Source organism: Triturus cristatus, chromosome 8, assembly GCF_964204655.1.
Source record: "Triturus cristatus chromosome 8, aTriCri1.1, whole genome shotgun sequence".
Classification (NCBI taxonomy): domain Eukaryota; kingdom Metazoa; phylum Chordata; class Amphibia; order Caudata; family Salamandridae; genus Triturus; species Triturus cristatus.
In genome coordinates this window covers 1,348,637,199-1,348,654,314 of record NC_140591.1, presented here as the reverse complement: position 1 = coordinate 1,348,654,314, position 17,116 = coordinate 1,348,637,199, and the positions used below count along the sequence as shown (strand labels likewise).

Genomic DNA, 17,116 nt, shown 5'->3' with positions numbered 1-17,116 from the left:
GATTAATGCTCTACAAAACTACAGATCCCAACTACTACAAAAGGGTCAGATTTAAGGTAGTTAGGGATATAACCAGGATGTGGCAGGAAATCTGTAGGATACGTTCTGTACCTCTTTAGCATTCTATGGGGTGGCATATTATCAAGCCAGGCGATAAAATTATCGCCGCTTTGGCGGCAGAAAACTGCAGCTAAAACGGAGATAATGGGCTTGATAATATGCTCTATGGAATTCCAATAGAAGCCCATGTTAAATGTGAAGGACATCTAACATGGGCTTCATTTGGAATTCCATAGAGCATATTATCAAGCCCATTATTGCCGTTTTAGCGGCAGTTTTCTGCCGCTAAAGCAGTGATTATTTTATCGCCTGGCTTGATAATATGCCCCCAAATACTTCTGGAATTTTTTAAAGGTAATGTTGGCAAACTCTGGCACTTTATGGGGGTCTACAACTTGGGTCAGCTGTATGATGAGCGCGGTCCATACAACCGTACAAATAAGGGACTACTTCCTATACGGTCAGAAAATGTAAGATATACTGTTCACCTTGGAAATATTGTCTGGTATTTATGAGAAGGCTGTCAAAACTTCGATCAGTGTAGTGTACCAAAGATTTATCTCATCAGTACAGGATGATAGTGTTCAGATATCTGCTAAACTTAGCCGGCTTCTTGAATCTGAGGTTACTCCAAGTGATATACAGGAGTCTTTAGATATCATAGATCAATCAGTCGCCTCTGTTAGTTTGAAGCTGCAGCAGCATAAGACAATTTTTATGTTGTATTATACTGCAGAACTTATCTCTAAATGGGTAACTTCTAGAATTTCTGATAGGACGTATTGTCCGAAATGCAAACTTTATGCGGCAGACCTTAAACATATGTTTGTTAATTGTACTATATTAAAACCATTCTGGAACTCTATCTTTAATTCACTAGCAGAGTGTATAGGCCAGGAGTTTCGGCTCACAGATAAGCAAATTATTTTGGGATTTAAATCCCTGGCTACCCGATATGAGAGGTCACTGCCATCTATTATTATTATATGTGCTCGATTATGTATCGCTAGGGTTTGGATAAACCCTTTTCCTCCAAATGTCAATGAGTTCTGGGTTTTTCTCAGACAGGTGTTCGAGTCTGAATCGGCTCTAGCCAAGTCCAGAGGCCCCCTCTCATTGTTAAGATTAAAAAGGATCTGGGCCGGTCTTCAATGGAAATAGCCTGCTGGCTTTGCTGGACTAGTATTAGTGCTATAATGTCTGTATGAAACAGAATACTTTTTCTTATCCTCCTCTTTCTTCCTGTTCTATTTAATATTTCTCTGACTGTGTGATATGTCTTATGATTAGGGTTTCTATGTATGTATTCTCTAATTATGTGTACCACTCTGAGTATTTGTCTTTTTTGCTGATGATTATTATCTTGTCTGAGGTGGTATTAACCTGTGATGGTGGCCTGAAATAATAATATATTTTTTTTTTACAAAGAACAGTTTTATTTATTGAACTTGTATGTGTGACTTGACAAGATTTTGAACTTATTACTTGGGATGGACTCACATCCTCTGCTTCTAATAACCCATTTTCTTACAAATAATCATTCAAGATACTCACAAATAGGAACAGATGGAGAGGCGAATTAATACCACGGAGTGTCAGGTATTTCTACTGATTCAAGTTTCTGACTGTGGTCAAGAACTCAGGAATCTACACAAGTGAACTGTGTGCTTGGAATACAGGAGTTAATGTGATACTGTCTTGTTCTTGGGAGTCCCTGAAAGTGAAAAACTAAATGAGATGTCTTTCTTTGCAGGCCAAGATTTTTACATCGGTGAAATTCCAGAGTACCACACAATATGATGTAGGTAGATCACAAGAATTGATGCACGCAGACCAGGCAAATGATCACGTAAACAAAGCAGATGAATGATTCTTTCATATAAAATAACTGCAAGATATATGTCTCAGCTGATTTCTCTCAAGACAAGTATGAATCTCAGAATGATCATGGATCTTCCTGTTAGGCTTCATAAGTGAAATATCCATTATATAGTTTTGGCATCTTCCACAATGTTCCTCTGAACAGTTGGGGAAAAAGTTACATATTTCATAAGCTTGAAGAACTGGGAAATTTTACAAAATCACTTAAATCATTGGCTAATGATACTTTTCAACGAGTCTGCACAGCTCATATGGCAGAAGATGTAACTGATGCACAATCCTAAAAAGACTGACTGGATCGAGCTACTACTGGGCAGGGAAAGAAACACTCTTTGATGGACTGACAGACAAACTGATGAAAAGGTAGGTCCCCAATGATGATTTTGAGTTGAACATCCGCAGGTTAAGTCTCCACATTGGCATCTGGCCCATATTCTACACTTAGAAAAGATCACATTTGCAAGTACTATCCAAGTGACAGTGGGTCTCATATCTAAAACAAATGACCCTGCGTGGCCCTGCAAGCCATTTTGCCCCACCGAGCTGCGTCCTTTTAAAAGCACTGAGATCTGTGTGCTTTCCTCTTCACTGGTGCACAATTGGCTGCAATGCTCAGTCACCGTTGCATCATGTTGCAAGGGTGCCTGCGTTGCAGGGGGGATTGTTTTTGTGCAGGAAGGAACACCTTCCTACACAAAAAACAATAATTGATGGCATTGTCCTCTTTCTATGCATGCTTCACAATGCAGCACGTTTAGAATAAGGAAAAAATGAGGAGACATAAAAGTATTTCTCCTTGTTGCGCCACTGGATTCTAACGCATTCCCAGCTTTACAAAACTTTGCATATCTGGGAATGTGTCAGGTTACTTGATGTTGCGTGGAACCACCCATAGCAAGACCCTTGGAATGCCCCTTTTTACGCAGAGTAATGCATAAAAGGGTCCCATATTTACAAGGCCATGAAAAGGTATGTAGGGCGACTTTAGGTGGCCTTGTAAATATGGGCAGGCTCACTGCACCGGCGATGCATCAAAAAAGGTGAAACACTGGCGGCGCATTAGCCTCGTAAATGAGGCCCTGCATCTCTAGGATACTGCCTAGGGAGAGTTTGGGAGAACTACAAATTATTGCTCATGTGTTAGCAATGGTGTTTTAACAGATGCTAGACAGGGAAATAATATGATGGAGTCTAATACGTAGTTGTTTGATGTTCCAAATTAGGATTGTTGAATTAACTAATGCTGTCAACTAACTTATGCTATGATTGCAATAAATGGTGATTTTAAAAAAAGTATGTTTTTAGTTTCTGTAATATTAGGTCTGGGAAACCTATTTGTGGGTGTTTTATTATGGATACACTATTGTAAGTTTCATTAACAAGTAGCAAATATTCAGATTTGAATTCGCGTTTAACCATGGACTTTGTACAAGGACATTCACTATAGTGATTTTGAGTCGCTACACTGATTTTTGTTACTCTTGAAATCTTTCAAATTTATATAAATGTGGAAAATGTTCATATTGCTTCTGGCAGTGTTCTTTGAATCGAAGTTTACCATCCTACTATTATTTTTTCGGAGATATGTTTTTAGAAATGCGTTTATTGTGTTTCATAACACATTTATTTATGTGTGTTCGGAGGCACGTGTTTGCCTATAATCCCCTGCTCACATTTATAGAGAACATAAATGCGAGGAAAACATAATAAAAATAAGCTGAAAATTCTTCATCTCCTTTGTGGTCATTTCTTTAAGTTGGGTCTTCGGTCACCTTTATTTATTATTATATACTTTTTCTTGTCTAATCATAACAATTTTGATTAGACAGAATAAGTGCTGACTTTGTAAATATAGAAGTGTTAGGAACCAATGTCTTACACTTCTGCAAGTACCACCCAGAGCTCCGGCACCTGCTGCCCGACGTCAGTGCCAGCACACTGAAACAGGCGTGATAGTTTGGTCAGTTCCATATCCCTCCACGGTGTAGCGATGGCTTGGCAGTGCTACTTTCATCTTATTTTTATATATTGACTTGCACAAGTTACTTCCAAAGTGCTCTGATCAAGAATAGGCTGAGAATTCCGACATGTGTGCACGCATAAACAAGTGCCTGTGCTTAAAATCTGTCACTGCCCAAGACCTGGCAAACAACGGCACAAATTAAGCCAGAATAAATACTTTACGTTGCTCCACTTGTGTCTTTGGTCTTGTTTATCCTCAAACTAGTCAGTAAGGAACTAGGGGGCATATGTATCAACATCTCCATTTGCGATTCTCAAATAGCGATTTTTTGAGAATCGCTATTTGAGAATTGCAAAACGGGATGTATTTAAAAAATCGCACAAATTTTGCGATTTCTTAAAATTCCTTAATTGCGATTAGCAAATTGCGAAATCGCAATTAAGGAATACCTTCCCATTCATTGCTATGGGCCAGGAGGCCCATAGCAATGAATGGGAAGTCCTTCTCAATTTGCGAATCGCTATTTGCTAATCGCAAATTGAGAATATTTTCAAAGGCGCAAGGGTGTCATGATGACACCCTGATGCACCCCTGAAATCAGCATGTGTGCACATATGGCGCACATACATGCCCTAAGGGCATGTATGTGCACCACATGGCACTTTGAAATATGCAAAAAAGTGCATATTTCAAAGAAATCGCAATTTACCACCAACTTGAAGTTGGTGGTAATTTGCGATTTCTTAAGGAGAAATCGCACAACTTGAGTGCGTGTTACATGGCATTTAAGAAATCGCAATTTGCGATTTCTTAAATGCTTACGCAAACTTAAGAAATCGCAAATTTAGCGATTCCTTAAGATTGCGAGGCTGAAATGCCTCATCCATCTCCTTTTGCGATTTTGTATTCGCAAACGCTGTTTTTTTGCGATTCACAGCGTTTGCGAATACAAAATCGTTTGCTACATATACCCCCAGATGTAGTTTAACTTATTCTTTGAAACAAGTTACCAATTGTTATATCTTACTTTAGTGTTTAGTAAATGCTATCAGTTCTTATAAACTATCATCACTTTTATAAACCTGCTTAACGCAACACTGTTTGGTCTGCTCCAATATTTTAAAAGTGCCTGTGAATAAATATTGCATTACCTTATCACCGTCTGAAAATATCATTCCGTCGCTGGCCCTTTTCCAAGTAATTTCTGGAACTGGTTCTCCCTCTGCTTGGCAAGTCAGAGTAGTGTGGCTGCTCTCAACTGCAGTTTCATTTTTAAGCTGTATGATCTGCGGCTGTACTGTAAAAATAAAACATTCTCTTATTTTCAGTGCGTTACGTTTGTTTTTATTGCCACGACAATATTTCCTTGTTCTTCACATTGGCACAAACACATAGTGCATACAAACTGTAAAATATTCAATTGGTTTTCATAGAGGGAAAATGTACAGCGTCAACTACTTGAAAATAAAAATATTTGAATTTAATCATTAGCACTCTGGCTGAAAACATTGGATTGTATGCAATATGGGAAGAAAAGATTTTCTAACCAGCCCTCATTCCTTGTTTGTTCTATGGGCCTCATTTACAAAGAATTGGGTAGGGCAGACCCAGACGTAGTTTTGCTGCACTGCCCTATGCCAAATAGAAAGGGCAGGAATGCATTGTATTTACAAGATATCGTGCATTCCTGTCTTCTCAGCCAGTGCACATTTAGCAGCCCAGCGTCAAAGAAGACACCCTTTCACAGTCTGCGTTATTGTCTTGATTGTTTTTGTGCAGGAAAGGGCATCTTTCTACAAAGAAAAGTCACAAGAGGCATTTTCCTCATTCTCGGTGTGCTGCAGAATGCAGCACACATGAAAAGAGGAAATAACAAGAAGAAATGAAAAACTTTCTCCTCGTTACACCTGCTATGGGGAGGTGTAAGGTTTTGGTGCTGCCCCAGGTTTACATGACTTTGTAAATTTGAGGCAGCGTCAAAAACCATTGGTGTTGTGTGAGAACACCCACCGCAACACCCATGGAACACTTCCTTGATGCAGAGTAAGGCAATGTAGCACTTTGCGCTTCCTTCCTTACTCCATATCTCTGAGGCCATGGAAAGCCACACACAGAGTCTTGTGTCGCCTCATAAATATGACTGAGAGGCCTGGACCACCAGAGAGACATAAAAGTGGCACTCCCGGCAGCACAGGCATCATGTAAATGAGGCCCTATGTACCTTTGCACAAGATGCAGTGTGGCCCTACTGCAACTGGTGATGTTTGCATTGACGAGGTGTGGCACAACTGGAGTACAAAATATGACAGACAGTAAGGAAAATCTTTTCACCCATAACTGTATGTAATTGCTGTCATTTGTTACAGACCCAGCACTCCAGTGGTGGCCAGCGTGGAACCCGACTTGCACTGAGGAAGTCAGCAAGCCTGACAACTTCGGGGAGTATGCGGAGGGCTCCCTACTGCAATCTCAGCAGGTGCACGACAGAACTAAAAATATTTTACAGGGAAATACTGCACTGCCACCCATCAGATTAAACAGAATGTCAACTTACATTTTTATTTCGGAAATGCTACAAGTGTGTTTCTTCACTTTCACACATTTGGCTATCTAATGCTATATTTTCATTTATGAAAACTAAACTAAATTCCCTAATGCAAATATCTGCTCTTTTCCTAAAAACAAAGTATTTCTCCTATTATATCAGCTTTCCATTGTTATTAAATAATTTCTATGCATCACTTTTGTTATTTTCATCACATACCATTAGTGCACTAGTGTAACACATGGAAATGTTCTAGCTTCCATGTCCCTGTGGCACAATCCCATGCTAAAATATGCTACAATTAACAACTGTTATTCCACTGTCAGCACTATAGTCTGGGTTTGACTTGTCTTGCCATAGATGCATTCTGTACCCCAACATGGCCACCATTATGCAATGCTGTTAAAATGTGGTTTATTAGTAGGAGTAAGCAGGTACCTACCACCAGTCATACGTTCACAAGCACAATATAGGGTCCTGTCAAGGTCTAATAAATTATCCCCCTGCCCAATCCTTGGTAGCTGGTTGCGAGCAGGCAGGCTTACTTTAGGAGACAGGGATGTAAAGCATTTAAAAAAACAATACATTAAATACTTAGGGAACAACACACAAGAAAAATCCAACACCAGTTCATAACAATTGGAAATATTTGTATGATTAAAATGATCAGCAACACATCAAAATTCCAATGCAGGGACCTGGACATGTGGTTTTTTAAAGCATAATCAATTGATAGTGCCTAAAAGCCAAACATGCTAGGGGCTTACAGGTATGTTGTCATACCAATTGCAATTACACCTAATTACCATACACCTTTTATACAGAGCACTGACCCTGGGTCTGGTTATACATTAGAGTGATATGGGCAAAAAGGATGTCTTTCTCACAGTGACCAATATTATAACAGCATCACAATAGCACCCTAGCAGACAAACATTCTGCGTGAACGGAATCCATACACACACAGATGCTCGTGCCACACACAGAATTTGACTTTTTCTTTTTCATACTTGTGTGATAAATTCCACTTGGGCTGTTACCCCCTCAAATTATGCTTCCCCTCTATACTCACCATCCCACTCGACTCTCAATTCACACCAGATGGCAGGCCATTTGCAAAAACTATTATGATAAAGATCCTTCAATGTAAGTAGGATGAACTGCCTGTCATTAGCTTTAGGAAACACAGATTTACAGCATTCACTTAGAGGTCTGTGAGCCCTAATTTCAGCATCAAACTTCATAACAGAGACCTGCTACTACCAGACTGTAGTGATCACATTCGGTAACTATGAATAATGGATTAGCAGAGCCTGATTTGCTAAAAAAGCACACTTTTAATTATTTCCCATTTCACTCAGCAAACGATTAGACATCCCAGTCACCACTATCCAGTTTGTTTGAGATCCAAAGGTATTTATCAAAACTTATTCTTCAGGACTTCCTCCATGTTGATTAGAATAGGGAGAGCCCTATGTAGAGCTTGCAGTTTATGCTGTGTTTAAACAATGGAAATGTCTTTTCAATCAGTACAATATGTCTTCTTGACAGATTGTCACCCAGCCCTCTATAGCCGCTTGTTTTCTGTCTGGAACAATTTTGAGTATCATCAGCGCATCTTTTGAGGTCCATCCAGTTTATGTAGCTGTGTGTAAAAAGGAGGCAGGTAGGCTGCTGGTCATGGCATGTAATGATGATTCTCTGGCTCAGACGCCAACTAATTTGTTTCGGTTTGAAACCTTAACCAAATCAGTGTGTCCCCCCCCATCCCAGTCTACACACCTACTCAGAAGTAGATCATGGCGTAGAATGTATTAGGGTGCAGAGAGGACGATAAGTATGGGCACCGAGTTTCAGTTCTCATCTAGGTCCAACAGAAGTACTTTCCTGGATGCTGAATCATCCACTCCCTAGAATATGCAGCACAGAGAATCACCCTCAGAGTATTTATGCACACATTAATTATCCTTTGAAGATTTTTAGTCCTTTTGTACAGTACCCAGGCACCCTTTTCAAGCTTTTCTGTCTATAGTTGGTAAAACTCACCACAATGATTAAATACGTCATTAGATCAGGTTCATGCAGCAAATTCTGAGGCATTTATTGGTTATTATTTTATGACACAGCACGAAGGCCACGTGATATCTCAACAGAGGCACATACCCTTCGTGTTAACCAATACTATGTTGTATTTATTATTTTGATGCTCTTCTTGATCTGTTGTTTAGGTGGGGTCTCTTATGGCCGTACAATTTTAACAAAGCTACCTTCCATTTTTATTTATTTACATTAATAGGTACCCAAACACCTGGCCTTGTCGGGTGGTATTAGAGCTCTGTGCACATACAAAGGAGAAGAATAGCAAACATGGCTGATGAGATAGCATTGGCAGCAGCCAATGACACTGGTTCATTGGGTTACATTTGATCTATTATCACTCCTACGCTGCACATGTTAGTTTGCAGTGCCTTTTGGATGTTTTCAAGCAAAAGGGACTACAATCAACGCGTTGGGATTGAGTTAGATTGTTTCACAACATGACAAAAACTGTCAGGTTTGGATTTTGCTCTTAGTAATTATAAAATGAAATAGAATTTGCTTCTAGGCAGTTTGTCACACTTGCATAGTGAGTGGCTCCAGAAATTAAGTCAGTGGATGGAACGCAATGGCATTGTAGGTAATGCACATGGGCATGGGGATTATTCTTGAAGGCCGCAGAAACTAAGGTACATCAACAAAAAAGCAAATAATGGGCAAAACAATGGGATGTATATTTTCCTCTTTGGAAGCACAATTCTGAGAAAAGATCTCATTTAAAGAGACAATGTTTCTTTTTCAAATATTGTTGTTGTTTATGTAGAGCAGCAGCAGTATATCAGACAGAATCACAATATCAGTTAAAAAATCAGCAGTCATATGTGGCCGAGCATCCAAATCTAGATTAGTTTATCATATCTTTTCTCTAGTGCAGTGATAATCAATGGAACACACTCTTCCTCCACCTCTGGGAATATCCCACATTGCAACAGTTCAGGAAGGACCTCAAGACCTGGCCCTTCAGATCACCCCATCACTGAACGGAGCAGCCTCCCCCATGCCTTTAAACCCTCACTGGTGAGTAGTTGCGCTTTACCAACCCTGATTGATTGATTGATTGATTGAACTATCAACAATAAATAATGCCAACTCTAAGATAAATACAGGTTTAACGAGGGTCTCAAAGAAAAAATTAGATTGGGAGGAAGGGAAGGGAACAGTGCCAATGGTAGTTATCAGAACCAAGGAGGAGGGCCTCCACCCTGAAGAATACAATTTGAATCCCAGACCCATTACCTTAATAGTGGCTTCAATAACCCCAAGCAACATTGAGACCAGTAAAAAGATTCAATAATCAAAGGCGGTTTCAATGGCTAAGGAAACCCAGTGTATGGATTGTGCACCTATGTAGTTTTGGCATCATGTAGTAAGCATCAAGAAATTACGAATGATTTTGGCATAATGTAATAAGCATAAAGATGTAAGTGCTTACCTGCAAGGGCCAGCACTGGGACACACCTTGGAGCATCAGTGCGCTATACAAATATCTGTTTTATCATCATCACCCAGACAAGGCCCCTAAATCTAGTCAAACATAACTGTTTGATATTGTAATTTATACATGGAGCGCTAATGTGCTACAAGCTAGAGAAGTTCTGTTGTCCATTGCTACTGGAAACAGGTCCTAGATGACTGCCAGTGCTGTAAAATACAACTCTTGATGGTAAATAGAGAGTAACCATCCATCTTCTCCAATAAGATGTGATTTGGTCTGACTCTGAGGTGTTATGCAGGTTGGCCAGCCACACAAACAAAAAGCCTGCTGTTTTTTTCTTGTTTACACTTTTACTCTGCCTCCTGATGGTGAACTGGTTGCAGGAGTGCTGAGAACCACCAGAGATGGTGAGCTTCCCCACAAGATAAATAGGGAATGCTGGTCTTGATGCCTCTGTAAAGGAAGCACCTGGTTTTGAAGAGAGACCTGACCAGCAAAGGAAGTCAATGGAGTTCCATCTGGATGGGGGTGATGTGATCATATGTCTTCAGCCACTGGCTGAGACATGCTGTGGTATGCAGAATACCATTAAAAGGTGCCACTGTGAAGACTGGGGGACCATGGAGCAGAGTGCTACCACCATCCCAATGTGTGAGCATGTAGGCTTGAAAACCAGTTCTGAAGCTGCTTTCTAAAAGAACCAGTTTTACTTTCTTAAGAAGAGAGAGCATATATGAGGATTTCTTAGTTTTGTTTGGCAATGTGTTCTTTGAGGGTGAGGTTGTTGTCCAGAGTGAATCCAAATGACTTGACATTCATTGAAGGTTGAGGTTCCAAGCCATCAAATGTCAATTTTTATATTGTTTTATTATTGTAGTTCTTGTTAAATAACAAAATTTCTATCTTAGATGGGTTGAGCTCTATAAATATGGATGTTTATTTGTTTTTGTATTTCTTTTTAGCATTCTATAGTGCAGACCTAGCCACATGAGCGGTGGGGGCCTTTACCAATAACAGATTAAAGGGTAACACAGAACATATTACAAAAGAGGTGAAAGAGTATATCGAGAACTGGTTAAGAAATTTGTCAGTGAGGTATACTTTGAAGAGGTTTTTAGTCACTTACAAAAAGCCAATAAATGTGGATCTAGTGTGATGTATACAGAAATAGAATTCCGTAGACTGAGAAAAAGGCATTATAAGACCTGATTAGATGTTTCCCTATTTATGAACTTTGAGAATTAGTCTGTTTCTTTTTCAAAATGTAAAGGTTTTTTCATAGTGCAAATCACGCCAGCAAGCAATGAAGACAAGAAACTGGGAAATCATTGCACCCTGTTGCAAATTTGCATAAATTGCTGATTTGACCCATTTCATTTCCTATCACATGATTTTGCATCATAAAAAAGATATTACCTAGAATCCATTAAAGTAATATGTCTCTGCAAGGTGTCATGTTTAATTATAGAACATGCTCAAGGAAATACATCTCAAAAGAAAGCAGCAGAAGGAATTGCAAAGTTGGAAAGCTCAAAAAAGACCAAACATGTTTAATTTCCTTGGATGTCCTGTGATTCAGGAGTCTTTTTGGAACTCTGCATATTCCAGATTCTAATGTCACAGAGGAGCTCAGTGCGACCCTGCCAGGTAAAAGGCCAGACTGATCTTTGAAGACTCAAGTATTCTCAATTGATCTAAAGAACTTTAGAATAAGTAAATCTTATACTACAGCAATGAATGCCTAATGCATGACAACTGTGCATGACTAAACAGAGCAAATAAAGAGGTTGCAAGGCCAGGTAAAACATTGTCCCCATGAATCCATTCAGTTAACCCAGTGGTTACCAAACTATGCGCCGGGGTTGCCTGGTGAGTGTCAAACCTAGCCAGGGGAGCTGCGCACCAGGCACTTTAATGCATTTAATGTTGAAGGGGTTCTTGGCTTCAGTTAAACTAATTAGACTTAAATGCATGATGTCGATGATTTGTAAGTGACATGCCTAAACCTGTAAACATAGTGCCTAATTGATGGCATATCGAGGGAGCTGACCTTCATACTTCACTGGATCACTGCATTCCAACACTCCCAAAGTAAGCAGAAGATGCCTAATTTATTTTGTTAGACTCTTTAATAGTTTTATTTTTTCCAAATGCATTTGACACCAATCCAACACACTAAGTATTATTAAGTATTGACATTTGTACTTGAATCATAGGTACTTCCAGTACACATTTCTTTCAGTACACACTATTTTCCAGACAGGCCTGCTCTCTCCTTGAGCACAGGGAGCAAAAACACCATACACGGCATAATGGCAATATTTGAAAGCAAGAAAGAGGGACATTTAAAAAAAAATCTGAGGAAGTTATTTTACTTGTATTTATTTGGGGGCACTTTTGGAGAGGAGACAGCAAAAATAAAGCTGTATGTGGTTTAAAAAATCGTAAGTCACCCTGCTGAGAGAGGTGTGTTGGCACATATGAAATCGGTAGAAATAGAAGTGCATTCAAATATTCTTCAAGTTCAGAAACACTTTATCAATGGGGCCTACATGCAGAGGGGTGCTATCTAGCACTGTAAGTGGGATAACAAAGTTTTAAAGGGTACTCTAAAAAAGGCATGGGCAAAGAAGTGTAACTAGGAATATTTTATTAGAGGCGTCGCCTTAGTAATGTAAAAAAAAACCTGCGTCTATGATTAAAATACCTTCATCAGCTTCATTCATATTTTTTTCAGCGAGAAAAATGCAAGTACTCACAAGGCAGGACGTACACCCCCCACAAACAAAAAAGTAACAGTGGGGAGCCACGGACAATGGCCAGTGGGTCAAGGGAGCCATGGGTCGAAAAAGTTTGGGAACCACTGAGTCAACATTTCATTACAAACAATAGTGTTGCAATTTCTAACTAAGAATTAAAGAGTTTTTAACTGCAGGCTGTCCACCAGGCAAGCAGCCCTGAATGATCCAAAGGCCAGCATAAAGGAGCTAATCAAAGTTAATTATTCACTCTTGGCTACTATACATGTCATTCCTGCTGTAGTGTCTTGCAAGCTAGCAATGACAGAAACATTTGGCTATTGAATTCAGTAGAGCTTTGATGTTATAAATAAAGTGTATTGCAGTGAAGGCTGCTTTGTAATGTTGAGCTCACAGTTATATGCATACAAATGAAAACGTGTCATATCATTTCCGTGTTTGGTATAGTTGTTGGCGGGTACCACAGATGGGAAGATGCTACAAATGGTGATGAGATAGGGGATACGTAAGTTTGTAGAATTGACAATGCTGTCTCAGAGAGTTTGCTGTGGTCCAGGCAAACTGCTTGTAGGTGCTATGTGTGCTGTCGTTGAAGTACAGAATTAATGGGAATGGATGTGGGGTCAAAAAGGTGTTCCCGCCACTGTGAAACTGTTGAAAACTATTTGGTGGAGAGCCTGTTAGTCAGGCCATACTTGAAGGTACTGCACTACTATACAATATACAGCTATAAATATTATGGAGTGATTATACTGTGATTGCTAGGGCTGCCAAGTTGAAATCAACCCGGTGTCAACAAGTACAAAGCGACAGCCAAGTGCAAGATAATGCTGTGATTACAAGTGCTGTGAGGTAGAGATAAACCAGGTGTCAGCAAGTTCACAGAAGCGCTACAAGCATAGCATTCTAGATGCAAGAAAGTGGTTGTCTCATTACCAGAAGTAATTACAGAGAATCTTCATACCACAGCACTGGGAACAACAGCCCTAGGACAAGTGCCTGGGTTGTGATTACTTAGCCTTTCATACCTGTAGAGGAAAGACACCAAAGCCACTGATTGGGACTCAAAATAACGTCACAGTTCCTGAAGATTAAAAGTCACAACAGTGCAAGGTTGTTGTTCAGATCCAGACTGTGAGAAAGTGCCTCTTTTGCGTGGTTAGCCCCCCACCTTTTGCCTAGATTTAATGTGGTTTCTAATGTAGGGCACAGAGTCCCTGCCAATCAGATGTCCTGTGCACCGCTCCTTTCCTAAAACAAACTCCATATTAGTATATCTGCGCCCTTTAATTCCCTAGTACCAGTACCCTGGATGCATAGGGCCTAAGAGCTGAAGAGGGTCCCTTGGGACCCCCCTCACTGGGACCATGCCACTGCCCTTGCAGCCTGGTTGCCCCTGTGAGGGAGAAAACAACAAACTCAACATGGGTGCCTTGCCAACTGCCTGGCAGCATACGCAAGTCACCCCACTAGCAGGCTTCACAGCCCTAAGGCGGGGTGTACTATACTACAGGTGAGGGCCTATCTGCCTGAGCAGATATGCCCCTCCAATATTGGGCCCCATTTCCCAATATTGTAAGTGCCAGTGAAGCAATGGAGAGCACATGGGCTGGGACAACTTCAGCTCCACAGCACCATGATGGATTTACTAAATATAGGAGTGTTTGGTACCGAACTACTTCTTTCAATAGTTCCCACTGATGCCAGTGTGGGATTTATTGCACCATGTACCCAGAGGTCTCTTCAGAGGTGCCCCTTGAATCCCTACCAACTCTTGTGTGTTCTCTGACTGGCTGTTGGAAACCATCCACTATAAGACATGTTTTTGGTCCTCTTGGTGGAGAACCCCTGCTCTGTGAGACCAGAAACAATGCACATCTTGTGCAGAGGGGTCATGCCTTCTCCCACAGAATGGGCCAGTGCTCAAAGAGGGAAGCTTCAAAGGCCTGCCACCATTGTAATGTGACCCCCCACAGCATCAGATGGCAGTCCCTGGTTTACACCCCCACGTTGGGTGAGAAAACTGGAGGGAAAATTAAAAACGATAGGAGGTGTGCCCACCTCTGCCAAACCCATCCCTAAGTTGGGGAAGTGAGGTAAAGCACACATTTTAGTTCTCACTATGTTGAGGATGGGTGGACCCCTCAAATTAGGGCTAGGTCTATGCCCCCTCCTGCCTGAGGGTGGCATAATAGAGGTTGTAGTCAAGTCACCCCAGGCAAGGTGCCCATTGGATCTACCTGCTACCCCTAAATGTAGTACTTAGGTGGCCCCCCGGGACTTGGGCCCCAGATCTGCAGCGACCTCAGAAGTAAAAATACACCCTGCATCAGAAGGCAGAAGACAAAAACTACCTTGGTCTCTGCCCAACCAGCCAATTTCCAGCTTCAACGAAACATGTGACCTGTCTTGCAGCACAACCTTCAATAAAGACTCCAATCTCCTGAGAACAGCAGGCCTGTCCAAAAGAAACCGACTCCAGAGACCCCTGATCCAGGCAGATCAATGATGCCAGCCCACTCTGCACCTGTCGCCCACCGCCCGAGTCTGAGTGGCTCACCTGAGCAGTGTAGTCTCCCTGGCGATTCTGACCTGAAGACCAGTGTCAGCTGACCTCTCCACCTCTTCATGATGGCACCTGCAGTGTGAATCCAGAGGCTCCTCGCGACCGGCTCCGGTAAGAAGATTCAAACATCCAAAGGCACCCCTGCACCCGAAGCCCCAGGGCCTTGGAGAGTTGAACCAACAGTGCCCCTATGATTCCCTACATCCCAACTTTCCACTTCTGTCATTGGTCTTCCTTCTGTAATCTCCGATGCTACACCTGCAGCCTCTTTGCCATCAGGAAAAGCATAGTGCATCCAATGTAAAATTTTCACCCTGCACCCGGCCACGCCTGTGTTGCTGATGGTGTAGGTTTAGTGCTGCTTTGTGCCCCTGTGCTTGTGCAAACCCCCAAAGCTTGGCCCCTCCAAATGATTTACTTACCTGCAGTGTGGTTCCATGCTCCCGCAGTCTCCATTGGAAAGCATTGCATTGAACTCCAATTTTGACCTCTGCACCCAGCTGCCCCTGTGGTGCTGGTGGTGCAGTTTTGGTACCTACCTTTCCCCTGGCATTTGTTGATTTTTGGCTTCGGAGACTGGAATTGTAAGTTCGATACTTACCTCGTTAACTGCAATATTTTTATTCCCCATAGGATAACATAGGACAGTGTGAAAAAGTGTCGCCGGAGGCAGCCCTGCTATGAAACAGAGGGCTTGCGTTTACACCAGCAAAGACTTGGTTGATGGTATGAGGGACTTACTTAGCCCCCAAGAGTGGTTTTACTACACCACGCCATAGTTCTTCTTGATGGATTAATGAATTATACACACAAGATCCCTACTTAAGAAAAGACGTCTGGAATGCACTAAATTTTGGACACAGTATACCCTGATACCTTTTACTGTGTGATTATCACTGGAGCTCTAAACCCATTCCGGGTCGGAAATACAACCGGAATTAAGGGTCCATACAATTAGATTATAGCCCTGAAGAAGTCGCTGCGCACAAAGATTAAGCGCGACGAAACACATGTTGGCTAAAGAGTTCATGATTAAACTGAAGTGACTGTTTCAATGGAGGAACAAGAGTGTTTTTTGTTACAGTTAATGATATATAATATACACTGTTGGCGTGTGCAAGGGATTGTTGTTTTAGTTCATTAGTGGTTATCCACACATTGGGGAGGAGGGTGGCTCTCCCCACCCTTATGCACCGCAATCCTAATTATACACTAGTATACACTCACTGCGTATTTCCCAGGAGCGCCCTTACCCTACATAATCCACCGACCAAAAAATTCCATGTGTGTGCAGTAAATGTTTTATACTCCTCTTTGTTATGCCTAAGGCTGCTCGCCGACAGTACCACTAATAGAACACTTTGGGTCTTGCACTGAGCAATGTACACTTTTGTAGAAGAATTTTAACTGCCTGGAAAACATTCAACTCTTTCAGGTTAGTCCAGGAAACCTGAATCAGCCCCAGCTTTCAAAGTGTTTTTATGAAAATGTTTTGTAAACAACCACTTTGGTCCCTTTTTTAATTGTTTTGTTTCTTGAACATAACCCTCTACCCCTGCTAATAAACTGATACCTCTATCTTACTCTATTGCCTAGTACCTTTGTTCAAGAACTGGTACCAATTTGATAGACTTGTCAGCCTTACGGTGATCTTCCTTCCAACATTTTGCCTTCCTCAACCATTTTTTCTACCTTCGATTTTGCCTGACTTTGAACTCTGAGCTCTTTACGACTGCTAACCAGTGCTAAAGTGCATGGGCTCACTCCTCAAAACATGATAATATTGGCTTGTCCTCAATTGACATATTTC

The 17,116-nt window shown here is 41.2% G+C and overlaps 1 protein-coding gene across 2 annotated transcripts in view; it reads right to left on the bottom strand.

The window, feature by feature from the left end:
- Window positions 1-17,116, bottom strand: part of NCAM2 (neural cell adhesion molecule 2) — a 1,313,898-nt gene that overhangs the window by 429,475 nt on the left and 867,307 nt on the right. For both annotated transcript variants that reach the window (XM_085623062.1, XM_085623061.1), the window contains exon 8: window positions 5,056-5,201. In XM_085623062.1, coding sequence (XP_085479188.1) covers window positions 5,056-5,201 — 146 coding nt within the window. The remainder of the gene's footprint in view (window positions 1-5,055; window positions 5,202-17,116) is intronic.